This window comes from Pocillopora verrucosa, chromosome 9 (genome assembly GCF_036669915.1).
Source record: "Pocillopora verrucosa isolate sample1 chromosome 9, ASM3666991v2, whole genome shotgun sequence".
NCBI classification, from domain to species: Eukaryota; Metazoa; Cnidaria; class Anthozoa; order Scleractinia; family Pocilloporidae; genus Pocillopora; species Pocillopora verrucosa.
Genome location: NC_089320.1, coordinates 20,994,482 through 21,010,893, shown reverse-complemented (window position 1 = coordinate 21,010,893; position 16,412 = coordinate 20,994,482). Strand labels below are relative to the sequence as shown.

Sequence of the window (16,412 nt, the reverse complement as noted above, 5' to 3'; positions counted from 1 at the left end):
CTGACAATTGATAGACAGCGCAATATGTTGGCTTCCTTACTCTAGACTGATTTTGAAGGGAAATTTTGGAATTTTTCTAAAAATGTTAATATTTTCATTTGTTTGTGTGAAAATAGACGCGATGATAGAAGGGATTTTCAGATTTCGAACGATCTCGCATTCTTCTAAACTGGATGTAGGCTGAAGTTAACACTGAAAATAACCAATTTTAGTTAAGCAAGTGTCGATTTTTCACCTGGGAATGACGATTTTTAATAATAAACTATTTTAAGCCTACTGCATACCATCAGCCTACAAATAGAGTTCGAAGAAAGCAGAAGTGAGAAACTACTAAAAAAATATCTGAAATAAGAACTGTGACAAGTGTCACTTTCAACTAAATATGCTCTGGGAAAAAAAGCGCCTTTCATTTATACGAATCGCGTGAAAGCCTGCTCGCCTTTAACGTATTTAGCACCTCGTTTCAGATATGTTGTTGCCGTAGATATGTGGGTTTGTGCGAGCGCAAAACTTTGAATAAGCTTTGATGTATCGGATACGTTTTAACTAAGCTATTTTAGCCGGGTTCTTACTGACGGCCTTTGGTCAATACATGCTGTTTTTCTAAATGTGCGTGATCGATATATTCTCTGCAGGAACTCGGGAAGTTTATTTGTGGTAAACCGCTATCTAAAAATATCACATTTTGTTACTTTATTTACTTGGTTTTACCACCGCGGCAAGGTTAATCGTCTTTAAAACAATATAAATTCAAAAGCCTATACTAAAGTACACCGTATCGGAAATCTCTTTGTAATTGTTTTGTTTTCTTTATTTTTTTACTTCCATAGCAGCTGACGTATTTTCCGGGTTTAACTGCGGTTTCATACAGCTACGACTCACATTTTCTTCAGAGCAGGACATTTTGTAAATGCTCTCCTAGTGGAAGTGTTACCAATTATTTTGGGTATCTGAGTTAAATAATACAAATCTGAGAAAGTTGCACATACTCCAACTTCCCGCTTAGACAAACTAAAAGCTACTTTCCTTGAGAAGCAATTTTCAGTCACTTACTATGAACAACTGGTTCATTTCGACCCGGCTCTCTGATCGCTATTTCGTTCAGCTCTGCATTTTTCAGTGATACCAGTTTGAGTATCGATTTCAGATTTGAGATAAATCTATACATGTGGAAGGAAAAAGGAGAAGTTTAGCTCTTTGTGATCCAGCCATATAACTTCATGCTTTCTTTCCTCTCAGCGCTACTTATCCGCATCTCAATTCATGATCATCGCAGTTTCCAAAACATCCGCTTTACACAACATATCACTCAAGCTTAATACGAGTAAAAATCTATCACAACTGAGCGGCATGAATATCGTGATGGTTGCGATTTCAACGACGTTCTTTTCCTGTAAACCATTATTTTCTGATTGGCAAGTCAAAGAGAAACGCCAAATCCGTGTGATCAATTGCAAGTCCAAAATATGCCAAGACGCGATGGAATTCGCTGGCAAGTAAGCTGAAGATACAGATCGGTGTTTTAATTCGCGTCATTTCTTCAGTTTTGCGTTCAGGAAGCTCGCGGTTGGTTGATGATTATCAAGCGGAAGGAACTTTTGACATGTTGAAAGATCACCTCCTGACTTTTCTAGCGCGCTGTTGTTACGTAAGAACTCTGTTATGCAAAGAAAATGGACCGTGGTCGATCAAAGAGCTTGTTTTATTCACCGAATGTTAGTTCTCAAGACATTGGATGAGATAAACGTTTGAAAAGGTGAAATTTCCAGGAATTTCATGGGAGAAAAACGGCAAAAATACAAAGAAATGGCGATATCAATGAGTAGTGTAAAAATTTGCGTGTTGTTCCATTCGCTTTCAACGTACTGTACGAGGATACGGTTTAGGAAGAGTGCATTCTTTTGCTAAATGTACTTCGCAGCTCATTCTCCAAGTCGTAATTCGCAACTTTCAAAAATCGATCGGAAACGTACGGTATGCAAGCATTCACAAAGCCTTAATTGTTCAATGGAAGATTTTAGCCGACGGAGTTTTTTTTACCTACTTATTCATGAAAAATAAAAATTTGATTGAGGCAAGGTAATTTTATTTTGTAGATTTGAACGTTAGATTGTTTGTGGGAACAGCATGAAGATAAACTGAATGGTAAATCACCCGCTCTGATGCAGTACCAACAAAGCATTCCGGTACACACTAGTACCCCGCAAATAATCCGTATATAAAGCAAAGAGATAATTTTTATCGGCAGGCTTTTTACAACAAGCCCTCTAGGTTTCGACGATTTTTCGATTATAAACCAACCAAAGTTCCATTAACGCCATTTTGTTCCAATTTCTAGTTGTAGGCGGGTTCTGACATAAGAATATTACCTATCATGGTCTTTCAACACTTCACCATCTCAGTACACAAGCCGGTAACTTTGGATAAAGCGAAAATGACCATTTCAAATATTAAAATAATTCAAAAAGGCAAAATTATGAACGCAGTATATTATTGACTCTTGATGCAATTCCAAGTTGACAAAAGAAAAGCTACTCCAATTGGAACCCGATTGATTATTTTCGTAAAACTAGCACTATATTACCTGAGAACCGTGTAGGTTTTATTTGCGTCTCTAGAAGAACCTCTGGGGAAGATGATTCGAGATTCCTAGGCAAAATGATGAGACAACATTAGCTCTCATGGAACTCATTTGTAACGACTGAATAGTATCAAGTGCTTACTTTGCTTCTAAAACAAGTAGACTTCACGAGATGCAATCTCTTTCTCGAGTGGAGACTTCTTTTTGTCGAGACATCGAATGATTTTGGTTTTCTCCGAGTTGAAGAATGTTTTCTAGAGTCCAAGGGTCGAGAGTTTCTTTCTCACTCTGTAATTTTTTACGAGGAGAAATATTTTTTCTCGTGCCTTGATTTTTTTTCTCAAGGTGAAAATTAGATTGCCCTTTGCAAGATTCATCGTTGTTTCTTTTTCGTTGTCTAGTTTTTCATTTTCTCTTTTTCCCCTTCCCTTTTTTATTCCTTTTATGTAAAATAATCAGCTCCGTTCGCCCTTCCTGCTCTGTTTCTATTAAGCTGGGTGGATGGAATTTGGTTTTCGACTGCCGGGGCCTTAAATCGATTATCCTTTGCCTCATATTAACCGACAAATTTTTAATTGTCACAGCACCACCATAGCTCAGACTAGGGAAATGAGATTTTAATCGTCAAATTGCTTTTGATCACATAAGAGGTCAAAGCGTTTTTATTCAAAGGTTTTGTAATCATCATTAATCGAGATAAACGATTTTTAATTGCATGGGCAGGTCATGTAAACCTTGCGGACGAGTTTAATGAGCTAAGAGGTGAGATCAGTAACTTGTGTGCGGGTCTCAATGGGTAACAATCATTAAAATGCCATTGGTATCTTGTCTGCTCTGGCAATGCGTAAAATAGTATTTCGAACTAAAAATAACTAAACATCAGCGGCCTGGCAGAAAATACATCATTGAAAAAATGTAAAAAAGAAATATGTAGACGCGGCAATTGTCAATCCGATTGACGAAAATGAACAACAATAAAAAAAAGATATTACATGATATGCAAAGATGGATTAGGGATTATCGGCCAAATCAAGGCGAATCAGTGAAAGAAAAATATAACCAGATGGCTGTGGAAACACTAAGTTTTTTAGAAGGAGGGAAAGTTTCATTTAAGATTGAAATTAATTTAATTTGTGCCGCTGTCAGGCAGGTTGTAGATGGTAGCGACGTTGCAGTCAAGATAAAACAATCAGTCTTTTATCTGTTAGATATAATATGAAAGATGCGAGAATATTCGCTACCCTATTGACCACCGTTTTCCTTTTACGAAATGTGGTCTTCAACCCGGCCCACGCTTGCTTCGTAGGTGGGGATCCGCGCTCAAAGTGCTATTTTAAACACAACTACATACATCAATGAAAGTCGATGAGAACTTTAAACACTTTATAATTTACAGAAATGCGATTGCGGCCGTAATCGACTGCTGGTAAAAAGCGTGACACATACATAACAAGCTCTTAGATCGTCAAATGACCACCAGGAGAGCGTGCGAATTTCCATCTTGCTTACACAAATAAGCAACTTAGCAGGTCTGAAAACGGTTCTGTGCCCATGGGTGGGCGCGGCGCTCTTTGCGAATAAGTTCCCGTGAGAAAAGAAAAAACAAACAGGGAATCGAGGAAAAAAAAATAAATGTATAAGTAAAACAGAAAACCGCCTCTCTAATTGGGAAAAAGCTAAGGGGATTATTTGGCGCTGTAAGAAGGGATTACATACCTAATTGAGGTGTCTCAAAATTGCTCTGAAATCAGATCAAGGTCACCAGGAGAGGAAGTCCACACGAGGAAAGCATCAGGGGACGCGACCTGTCTGGGTTTCACGATACGGACAATATCCTTCGCGACAAAGGCTCAATGATAACATCCTCAGCGTTGTGAAAACAGATCAGTATTAGGCAAAAGAGTTCTGCTTTCACCTTAGCAATCAAAGAAGATAAGGAACAGATAATCTTTTTTTTCCTTCTGCACGCAAATGTGGATTAAAAAATCCCGCCTCGCAAACAGTGAGAGACAGTACAAATTTTTCTCCCTTTCTCTAAACTCTGGAATGAGGCAAATTTGCTCAAAGTAAACGTAAGCTTGGTTCAAGCTGGAAGAAATGCATGATTTCATGTCTGATTATGACAAAACCATCTGCAGGATATGACGACATCAGGGACATATATATCCTGCGCTGGGAACATCAAACTGTGCAAACTTAATTTAAGGGATAATGGACTTATGAAATAATCCGTACAACCAGAAAAAACAGTTTAAACTTAAAAGATATCGCAAAAATGCCCACATAGAAAACAGTTTCGCCAAAATTTAAAAGAAAACGCGATTATAAAAAAGAAGACAGAGAAAAAGGAATTATCTAGTTACTAAATTTTGTTTATTGCAGATTTTCTATTTTTGGAGAATTTTCTATAAAAAGATGATAACATTAACAAAAAATAATAATCTTGTAAAAAGTGGAATTGAAGGAAAATTGAATTAAAAATATTTCAAAATGAAACAAATGTCTATGCCTTGGGCAAATGACGACAGTGCAAACTGCGCTAAAACAATCGGTCGTTCTTTCTTAAACAACCTTTTCAAACCATTTCATAAATTATAATCCTCTTTTGAGGTGTCGCATTTGCGCGACATTTACAGAGCTCTTTTGTCTTTTGCTCACGGAAAATGGAACGAAAAACATTATCAGTTTCAAAGATTCATAAATCAATAAAGAGAAAACGCCTTTGGAGAAATACTATTCGGTTTATTGTCGCTTTCGAATATTTGCTTGCGAGGAGGGTTCTTTGTGTAACATTAATTTTTGATCCTAAACTTAATTGTTCTTTTCTTTTCTCAGTCTTGGGTTGATAGTTAGATGATGTATCATCCACCCTTTTAAAAAAAATGTTGACGCATACGCACCAGGTGTATGGCGCCCTTCGCGGATAAATCTGTTACTGAAGTACGGTTGGTACATGACCGTAAATGGGGGGTGATATTGGCACAGGGAAAGAAGGGAGGTTCCTCATTTCGCTTTTTGTTACTGTTGCATCCCTTAACCAGCTGACCGCCTAAAACCAGCTTTTCGTCGAAGAGTTTATTTATACTTCATTAAGTAGAGCATCCTACTGCGAAATCTCAAGATCTTAAATTAGCATTCGCGTATGACTCAGACTTTTTTGGTATCACACGCTTGTGCTAAATTAATAACATATTTCTTTGTTTTAAAACCAAGCTGAAACTTTTCCATCTCCTACCCTTTTTTTAAATTTAAACATCTTACATAGCTCTTAAAGTGTTCATATATCATATGCTTGACTTAATTTTGTGACAGTCGGATGCAATCCGATGCTATCTAGCTTTATCTTCAGTCTTCTTTGTTGTGCGAGTGAGTCGTGTCAGAGGCCTGCTACTCAACGATCCTTGAGCCACCTGAAGTGGCATAGTCAATCGCCTTGAGATCCAGTGCAAATCTCGATCGCTAACTAAACGGAGATAAATACCACCTGAGGTGGAAAAGAAACCTGGTTGGAACAAGCATCGTTGTAAATGGAGAGATGAATATTTTGAACAATTAAGGCATAATCCTTGGAGTAGGGTTCTCTCAGATTTTCCTCTGCACCAGTTATTCAGAGTTAGGTATCGGTTTTCTTTAAGATCGTTGTGAATCAACAAACGTGCCATTAAAACATGAATGAGAATATTACATTAAATGATCCTGACCATAGGCATAGGGTATTGAGTTCAGGACGTCAGACTGTTCTTCGTTTAAATAGTCTAACGCAGATAGATACACAGAAGGAATAAGGGTATTCACAGGAACGGTCGAACGATCAGTCGCAGCAGTTGCCCAAAACAAATGTTAAATTGGCGCAACACAGCTATAGTTTTATCGCTGTGAAAAAGAAAAAGTAGCTTCACAGGAGAAACCCTAATTTAAGCAAGAGTATCTTCATCCTAAATTTACATTAACAATGAAAGATGGAAAGCCGGTGATCTCGACAAACTCATGGGTGTTTATCTGAACTGTGACATTTTCACCGACCAAGATGGTCCTTGTTCCTTTTTAGGAGTGGAACGACCTTACGAAATCGTAGGTCAATCTGACAATAGTGGGGAACAGAGTTCCAACAAGAAATAAATTTGCACTGGACTTTAAACATCTCTTGTTTTTTAATCAACTGCCTGTTCTTCACATCTAGAAGCTAACTTCCCTCCTCCCTTTCTTCATTAACTTACACTCCAAGTTGACAGTAGTTGTTTTTCATCATTGACTTGCACTAACTGAGTGGTACTTCAAAACGTTTTAGCGGACTCTAAAGCCTTCATCAGTTTCGAGAAAGCTAAGCGTGCCAATTAAATACTAAAAATAAAAGTTAAAAAATAAAACAATGACAAACTGTCTGCGCGTGACTTCAGACTTCTGCGATGACTTAAAGCCATTTCCTACGCTCAGATCTTTCACAGACATCCAAGTTTCAAGGAAAAGATGTTGAAGCGACGGTTGCTCAAGGACGAACACTTTTACGTGGTCAAAACCCACATTCTACTGTTGAAATGACACTCAAGGATAATGATAAAGCATCAAGAAAGCATTTTAGAGTTCGGAAATCCGCTTCGCCGTTATCTTTCCGTTTAACCACAGCAAACAAAAACGCACTGTTTGCTAATGACCTTGACCACTAACCCAGATGCTATACCAGCGGTTTTTATCTACAGCTTTGGTCATGGACGGCTTAAAAGTTCGCCGAAACGACTAAAAGTACCATCTAATTGTTACGAGTAAGTGACAAATGGTCCCGATTTTCACCTACAGTTTCATTCCTGACTTCAGCTATTCCATATCTAATTCTTATGCTTATTCAACCGACTACCTATCAAGTTGTTCCCACGCTGTGTGTTTGTTCACTTTTCCATAACCAAATTCTTTAGTCAATCATTCATTATACACAATTTTCTTTTTATAAACTCAATTCTTATTTCAAACATCTGTGGCGGTGAAAGCCGCGGCCATGAACCGCAACTTGTTGAATTACAATCGAGCATGGCGAAAGCCTTCTCTGTGTATTTTCGTAAAACGCGTCTCTTATGATCTTCTGTGATCTTTCCGTTTGGAATAGCATACAAAATCACACCGTCTACAATGGATCTTGAAAAACTACTCTAGGCTAAGGTGGAAGATGGGTTTTAACCTGCGCTTCTGTCATGGAGGCTTCAGAGTTTGCCTCAAAACGCCTCGACGTATTTCCGATCTATATTTACTAGTAAGTGACAAAATTTACAATTTTCAACCAGTTCGTTTCTCTTGACTACAACGAGTCTAACTTATACCCCCCTGTTTAACCGCCTAGCTTTTTTAGGTTAATCATTTTTCAGCGCTCATTTTCCCCACGGTATCTAGTTGTACCCGTTTCTTTAACTGATCTCTCCGTTATATAGCGGTCATTATTGTAATTCTTCCCGACATGTATTTCATGTTATATCTATTTTAGTTTAACTTAAAACGAGATTCGTGGACATGGCTCGAAAATTGAGAGTTATGATCAAAACAATCGCTGTGATCGACTTATTATCGACTAATACTTTTAATTCATTGACAAATTTCTGTAATCGACATCTTTGTAACATTTACCCTGCAAATTTTTTCATAAATCTATTTATCATGATATTTGCAGTGTTGTCTTGAGTTGTATGATTTTTTGTGTAGGTTACACTGTGCACTTTAACTATCCTCGCTAAGTGCAGGCTGACTTCATATTTTCATGAAAATATGTAAAAGAACAAATATGTCGCTATCGTTGTTGGTTTCGTTGTTGCAGAGTTTGCAATCATGTATATTAGCGCAGACTTCTGCCCTTTTAAAAAAAAAATTGGCCTAAAAGATCTCGTGTCTAATAAATTGATGTGACATATCAATAAGGGCACATAATGTAGATGCATCTTTACATTAGAGCTACCGGGATACATTGCTTGGTTATCCATCTGCTCTTCTATAACCCGCCCAAAGCGAATCCTCTTCTGTCGTACTCGCTACTGTCCAAAACTTTTAGCATGAATTCCGCCACATCTGCCCGACACATCCATATGTTTGTGCCTGTGTTACATTGTCCCTCTTCGACTTTATACATTCCAGTGCGTTTACCTACAAAATAAGGTCGATCCTCTCGTCAGTATTTTGACCCAGAATATCAGTGGAGGATATCTATATTTAACGGAAGAAAGAAAGCGAGATTTCATTCCCAGGTGACCAGAGCCTGAGATGCGAGCTTTAATTTAACAACTATGTTAAAATGATACTGCTACTGCTTCCTACAAACGGTTTTATTAACAGAGATTGCAATAGAAGTTCATCTCCTGTCTAAGTAAGGCGACATTCGCTCTAAATGTGAAAATCAGTAAGGTCGTTAACTTCAGGGTCAAGTCTGTCGTTACAGCTTCACAAATAGAAGAGACGAACTCAGAGTACACTAATCCAAGAGTACACCCATAGGAAAGTAAAATTGTTTGCACCAGTAAAAGTTCAATTAGTAATGGTTGACAGGGCAAAGCTGTGATAGAGTCCCCATGGGAGGTACACATCCTTCAGATTGAAGGCAACTTTTTAACAGGGTAGGTGGTACAACTGAACCCATGTTAAACATGCTGAACTCAAGCATAGGGGAACTAGCATGTTAACTGTGCTCTGTTCTTGGACAGAACATTTCTCTCTCACAGAGCCTCTCCTCACCCAGAACATTTCTCTCTCACAGAGCCTCTCCTCACCCAGGAGTACAAATGAGTACCAAAAAACTGTCAGACTGTTTGATAAAGCTGGGAGGGGGAGGTAACATTTGATGGTTTAACATTCAATTCAAGAAGAATAGGATTATTTTCAGTCACTCAGTGTTGGTAGAAATTGTAGAAAGTTCTGACAGAACTGAAAACTTATTATAACTTGTGTGCCAAGTTTTCAACACCTGTGACAGAAGTTGATGTTTCAAATCCTGAGGGGATGTCAATACCAGTTATTGTGATTTGGTATTAAAACATTCTGCTACATGCAAGTTGCAAGGAAAAAAAACTTACATATGGTGTTCTCAGGTCTTAACTGTCTATTTCAAGTGAACTACAAGCAGTATTTTCTTTTCAGGGTAACAGACTTTGCCAAAAGAGAGAGATTGCTTGTAGTCTGCCTTCAAGAGGTGACATGTTGGATTTACTATACAAAATGAATACAAAATGGGCAAGGAAGGTACTATGAAAAGAATTCTCCTCCCTCCCCTTCCCTTCCATTTTTTGCCCCTCCCCCCCCCTCCATATTGCTGGAGAGAAAAGCTTTCTTTTACTTCAAGCCCAATTCTTTCAAGTCTAATTAAAATGGCACCCACAAAAATCCAAATAATGACTGGATGACAAGGACCATTCTCTAACCCTAATTACAGCATGCCTAAACTGCAGGCAAGCCAGCAAATTGATGCATATCATGCAGCTTACCATTAGTTAATCCACAAGGTCTGATTATTGTGTAGTTCAACTCCTGTGGGTTAGTTTTCTCGATCATTTTCTCCATAGTGGTCATGTCTTTTATCATTCCACTCAGGAACAGGGGGTTGACTATCCAATCTGCCAGCCAACGATTGTTTGGGCCTGGCTGAGTGCACCATGCTGTCATTACTGCAAGTCTTTTCACTCCATTCCTGTCAAGGGATTAATTTAGATCAATTTAGTCTGTTGAGCAGGAAAAGGCTATTTTCATAAGCTAGGGAAAAGATTAACTCAACATTTATTGAGTGTTTTTCCTGTATTCAAGCATAATATTTTACTCTGAAAGGAAGATAACCCTTAATTTCAGGGGAAAAATTAATGACCCTCCACAAAGCTCAAGAGAAGTGCTACTATGTAAGAGTGTCTTCTCTGTGTGGATGAGTGGCTCAAAGGTTGAGCATTGTCATAGGTTAAGTGCGTCAGGTCTAATTAAAATGAAATCAATCAATATATCAATCGATCAATGTATTAAATGTGGTTGGTACACTTAGTTAAAAAGCTAGTTTACAGGTACGCCACAAAAACTTGTGCTCTGAGTCAAGAAATGGAATTTTTTCATGTTTTATGCATTCCTGAAGCTACTAGTAACCAAGAAAAGTTGGTCTAAATGCCAGAAATTTTAGTTTGTAGAAAGAGCTGCAGTAGAAAACAGCAAATTAAAAGTCATTTTGAGCACATCAGGAAGTCTATCCTGTTAATTGACAGTAATGCACACTTCTGCGATTGCGCAAAACATTCACAAAATTTCATTGTGTTTCTAAGAATAGAACTCCTCATAAATTAAGTGAAGTATTTGATGTCATGTTGATTGCCAGAATTACAGTGGCAATGACCTAATCAACGATAATTATACTCTTAATGGAAGAAATACAGATGAAAAATAATCAACGAAACACTAAATACATGAGCAAAATAAATGCATAGGCATCATTTAAGATTGGCAAGTCACTGTGGCTGGGAGGGTTCATTGGATGTTTCAAATGTAATGATTACAACAAATTCTGAGTGGACTTATTTTATATGGACAAAGATCATCTTTAAATTTTAGGTGAGATTAAATTGACCCTTCAATCACTAAAAGTGCTAAGGAGAAGTGTAGATTTTGTGTAATACTATCTAATCTCTTTACGCGAGAGGGAATTGTGCCAAAGATTGAGGAAGGATAAGAATATCACGATTAAACAAAATTTGGGGGGGATTCCTATCAATCTACATGAAAGACATGCAGATTAATAGGAATTCTGATCCTTCTACTTGTATAAGAGCTTACGATAACTGTTGATGTCATTTGAAACTCTCTATTTGGCATGCGTGGGTGGGTTTTCATTCATGTGTCACTACAAATTTTAAAAGTATGCATATGTCAAGTCTAAACTGGATTCTGCCAGGATTTCTGTTGTGCGGCAAGCAATGGAATCTTATTTTCCACCTATTACTGATGGAAATAGTTAGTTAAAAATGTCATATTAATGGTGTCAGTAAGAAGAGGTGCAGTGAAAAACTTATAACAGTTTTTAAATAATCAAGAGCTCTATTATTCCCAAACTTGGCAGCAGGCACTACTTAATATGATGCAAAAAGTATGCAAAAAATTCCTTCCATACCTAAGTATCAAAGTCCACAAATTTAATCTCACTTAAATTTTTTGACGTCATGCTGCTGAACATTACTCACATTTCATGTGCTGTAAGTTGAGTGATAAATAAATTAATCTTGTATCATTCAAACACAGCTGTCTATAAATCAGAAAGCAGAGGCAAATAACAATAAGTAAGTGGCCACGTCATATTACATGCAGGACTGGGAACCATTCAGTTAGAATATCCCAGGCGCACAAAGTACACATGAAACTTTGAGGAAACACTTAACATGGAATTGATTCACGCATCTAAACCTGTTACAGGTAAATTGTTTTTCAGTTCCACTCGAAAGTGGGAAATAGCACATGCATGAATTCCATCAATGGTATTTCAATAATGGCATGAATTTTCATTCCTAAATACTCTAAAGTGAGAAGAGCGGAGAAGGCTTACAATGGCAAAAAGTCAGAGGTTTTCGTTGGCTACCAACTTTTATTTGACAGCTCTGCTCAATAACCATCTCAGTTTTACATTTATTTCATTAAAGAACTATCACAACCAATTACTCTTAACGCCAAAACATATTGGAAATTCTACATCTTAAAAGACTGGAAAAATGAAATAAGCTTTGCTAGAAATTACTCAACAAGACCATTTATTTCCCAGTGATAAGAAAACTATGATCTTTGGATTAGTTTAACACCTTATCACCATAAAAATGATTCACCACCCAAAATTGCCAAATTGTTTCCACTGATATATAATTTAGAGCCCAAAAACCATACAGTAGTAAACCAAGCACTGACTCAATTGGATGATCTGATTTTATAATCTCAAAATATATTTTAGGTTGTTCAACATTTTAAACTGCAGAAATTCTTCACTTCCTTTTGCTTTGTAATTTTAATATAATATCTTGCAAACAGGTGATACAAACAGAATGGCTTATCAGTTTAAAGGTGGATCGCGACACCTACTTCTTTGCTTCATACATGAGGAAATTAATGAAATAAAATGCGCTGATGCAGAAGAGAGAATTAGTGACTGGATCTTAGGAGTTAAAGGGTAAGATAGCTACTACCACAAAAGAATGAACTAGAAAGCCACTGACTGTGTATTCAGGATCATGAATAAAGAGAGAAGAAATCAAGAAAGCCATCAGTCTGTTAACATTCTAAACAAACTTGACAAAAAAATTTACATGATATATTATGCAAAAAGATAAATTCCAGACACCTATAACTGACCTTTAGAAATCGTGAAAATTGTTTTTTCTTCTACAAAAGCTATCTTCTCAATGCACTTTATGTGTGCTGCACGACTTGCGTATCTTCCCGATAAATACGGCAATTACCTGGTACAAAAATCGACATAATAGTGTCGACGTAATATACTAACAGTTACAAACCTTTTCATTCCTTCCAAAATGGCAAACATGGACTCTGAGTAAAAAGTTGTTGGGTTGAAGATACTTGCAAAAACTCCTAGACAAGAAATTACAGCATCCTTCCCCTCCAGTGCTGCAGAAAAACTCTCCAATTCACAAGCATCGCCTCTAACTAGCTCTAAGTTGGGATGCCTAAAAGGGAAGGATACTACCCTCGAATTAGATACAAAAAATAAACTTGTTTGAGGCCTATTGGGCTGAGAATCATGAAAATGTCGTGTAAATTCCATTTGTCAAACGAAATATTCGTAGTTTCTATGACTATAGCAATAAAATTTTTTGAATTTTATGTTTTACTTTCCTCTCAAGCTTGCCTGCTTGAAGTTCTAGTTATCAGCTGTGTTCAGGTATGGTGCAAAAACTTTAAACAACACTGACTTTTAGATTTATGGCATACCGTTCTTGTATTTTCTCCGGAGATCTAACTATCGCTGTAACATGATGGCCACGATCTAGTGCCTGAGTCACCACTTCCTTGCCTGTTAACCCAGATCCACCAAAGACAACAAGTTTCAATGGCATCCGAACTTCAATTTCGTCCGCCATGTTGAATTCTTCGACACGCAAAGGATCTTTGGCAAATGATTGATACCCAGGCCTTCTAGGTCCATATTTTCTCTCGGGTCGAGGCGAGCGGAAAAGGAGGAAAGGTTTTCGATTATTTTCCATCGAAGAGTGTTCTGTGCAAGAATTCTTCACGTATCTCATGCACACACAACCAATAATTCTTAAAATTTATACAAGACAATTAGCTACTTAGTCCCTGAAGATGTTTAATGAAAACACATAAAAAAAGAGAATAAAAACACGTAAAAACCCAGTGTTGAAGTTGTCTTTTAAATGTCAGCTCAGTTATTAAGCCATTTTGGAGTAAGTTTGACCAGTCATTAGAGTTGAACACCATATATAATAGGAGACAAATGGAAAGTTAACAAACACAGATATGATAAAAAAGGAAAAGGCAAAAATCATTTTTCAAAAACTTTTTATAAACACATTAATTTTGAGGAAACCACAAAATAGATTTAACAATACCTGTTTACAATATGTATCTTCAGCTGTTCATTCTAACCTTTGATCAGGTATTCTCTTTTAATTTTTTTAATTGTGACAAAAGTCAGCTCTAACTAAGAAATAAAACACCTGATTTTAAGATTGTAGTTACATGTACCATTAGTTTTGGCTCTATTGCAGGTCAATCAATAAAGCACTCTTATCACCTTCTGTTACTTCACCTTACCACTGTGGATATATCACTTAATCAATCTCAGAGCCTTTCTTTGTTTACATTATAAATCAACTCCATGACAGTCTCCGCATTTTTATAACCATGGTATTATCAAATTTTTTAACTCTAACTCTCAAGATCTGATTGTTAATTCTCTCCTCTTGCTGCTACACAATTCCTTGTAAATTAGTTATGAGAACTTGGTGTTATATCAATATAAAAGCTCCTTCCTGATAAGTTTTAGTATTCTCATTAACCATTTGCTAGAAACTTATGGGAATCACAGGGAGAAGTTTCATGTTAGTCACTTCTGGGAGTTAAAGGGTTAAGCTATGTAGCAGAAACTTAAGTTATCAAGAATTTATCAGCAAATTCCTGCCATTATGATATGTTCACTCTTCCACTCCCAAAATCTTAATATCAATCATTTGCATTGTCTCTCATACATTTGTAATAATTTAACTCTAATAATTTGGTGCTAAATGAAATAATATCCCTAAAGCTGATGTATTTTTATATCTCTCTACAACCTTTTTTGCCTTAAAATGTATTTATATTGTTAGGAGAAATTCCTCTGTGCTCATTCCTTTCATGAAAGACAATAAGGCAATAAAAATTATCAATCACAGTCCAGCAATTGCAAATCCCTTCCTGTCGTACTCATTGCTTTCTAAAGTTTTTAGCATAAAATCTGCAACATCTGCGCGAGTGATCTTGCTTGTTGTTCCAGTGTTACACTGCCCTTCTTCAACCTTGTAATTTCCTGTCTTTTCACCTGAAAAGCACAAGTCCCATTAAAATCTGTATGTTGAGCAAGTTTGTATTAGCTTGCTCCCTCAATGTTAAGATTGTTTTTCATATGCAAAGGAAATTAAAAACAGACTAAGTTTTACTGTTTCCATGCTTTTCAAGATGTAACCGATAAACTGGGAAAGGTTTCTGTTCAAGATTTTCTGGATACTAAATTTGGCTACATCAGTGATAAAGGATTGTTAATGAGTTCAAACTGTTGATCACTCTCAAGGGAAAATTGATTATTTCCTATCCTGATTTCTAACTGACCATAGAAAAACTCCAAGACAGGTCATCATTAAGATAGAGATGCAACATACTTTTTTTCAGATTGTCTCCAACCATTCTAGCCAATCAGCTATTTCTATGATTACAAGATCTCTACCAAAATATAAAATCAGGAAGCATATGAAAACAAAAACTGGAGTTGTAGGGCAAGCCAAGATGAGTCAGGATGGCCCTGAATTTATGGCAGGCCATCTAAAACTCAACATTTAGCATAAAACCAAATGTGTGTGCAACCAAACATGATTATTATAATTAGATGAACTTGTAAATCTTAGCAAAAAATAAAGTTAAATGTGTTTTTGTAGAGTCACAGATTTACCTAAGCCTAGACCACAAGGCCTGACAATTGTGTAGTTTAAAAGATCAGGATCAGAACTCTCCAACAGTTCCTCCATTTCTGCCATATTCTTGATAACACCATTAAGGAAGATTGGTTTTAGAATCCATTCCACAAACCAAGAATTATTTGGTCCTGGCCGAGTACACCATGATGTGACAGTTACTAGTCTAGTGACTTTGTTTCTAGATCATAGGAAACAATGAATAATATAGATAATGATTAACACTTTATTTATAATTTTCAATATATATCACACCTAGAATATTAAAATAACTTGAGTGTGTTAACTTTCGTTGTCACACATTCTGCTTCTCTTCAAATGTGGTCACAAAATATTAAAATTTGACAACTGTGGGGGACAAATTGAGGGAACTCAGATCACATACTGGAAGCATAACCTCTGGCCTAATGTACAAAAAATAATAATTCGTGTTAAAGAACAATTTGTGGCTTTTCTATATTAAGTATATCATTCATGAAAAATTGATTAGCATTGTATGTGTTCGAGTGATTTCTCATCAAAACAACCTTAAAAGACTAGCTGCCAAAACTAGCTCTCAGGTCTTCATGCTTCTTGATATCCATTTAACAATACTGATATAAGACCAAACTAAAATTTTTCCCTTGTGATTGATATTGTTACATGTATTTTTA

The 16,412-nt window shown here is 36.6% G+C and overlaps 2 protein-coding genes across 3 annotated transcripts in view; both read right to left on the bottom strand.

The window, feature by feature from the left end:
* Positions 1-6,704: 6,704 nt before the first annotated feature.
* On the bottom strand, positions 6,705-13,662 carry LOC131777111 (flavin reductase (NADPH)-like). The gene is made up of 4 exons (XM_059093336.2): positions 13,508-13,662; positions 13,072-13,242; positions 10,033-10,235; positions 6,705-8,701 (listed from the first exon to the last, which is right to left on the bottom strand). Exons 1-4 carry the CDS (start codon positions 13,654-13,656, stop codon positions 8,550-8,552), a joined length of 675 nt encoding a protein of 224 aa, XP_058949319.1. The 5' UTR covers positions 13,657-13,662; the 3' UTR covers positions 6,705-8,549.
* Positions 13,663-13,926: 264 nt separating this feature from the next.
* The window catches only part of LOC131777084 (flavin reductase (NADPH)), a 7,424-nt gene continuing 4,938 nt past the window's right edge, over positions 13,927-16,412 (bottom strand). For both annotated transcript variants that reach the window (XM_066172038.1, XM_066172039.1), the window contains 2 exons: positions 15,738-15,940; positions 13,927-15,113 (listed from right to left, as the gene is read on the bottom strand). In XM_066172038.1, coding sequence (XP_066028135.1) covers positions 14,962-15,113; positions 15,738-15,940 — 355 coding nt within the window. In that variant the 3' untranslated portion in view covers positions 13,927-14,961. The remainder of the gene's footprint in view (positions 15,114-15,737; positions 15,941-16,412) is intronic.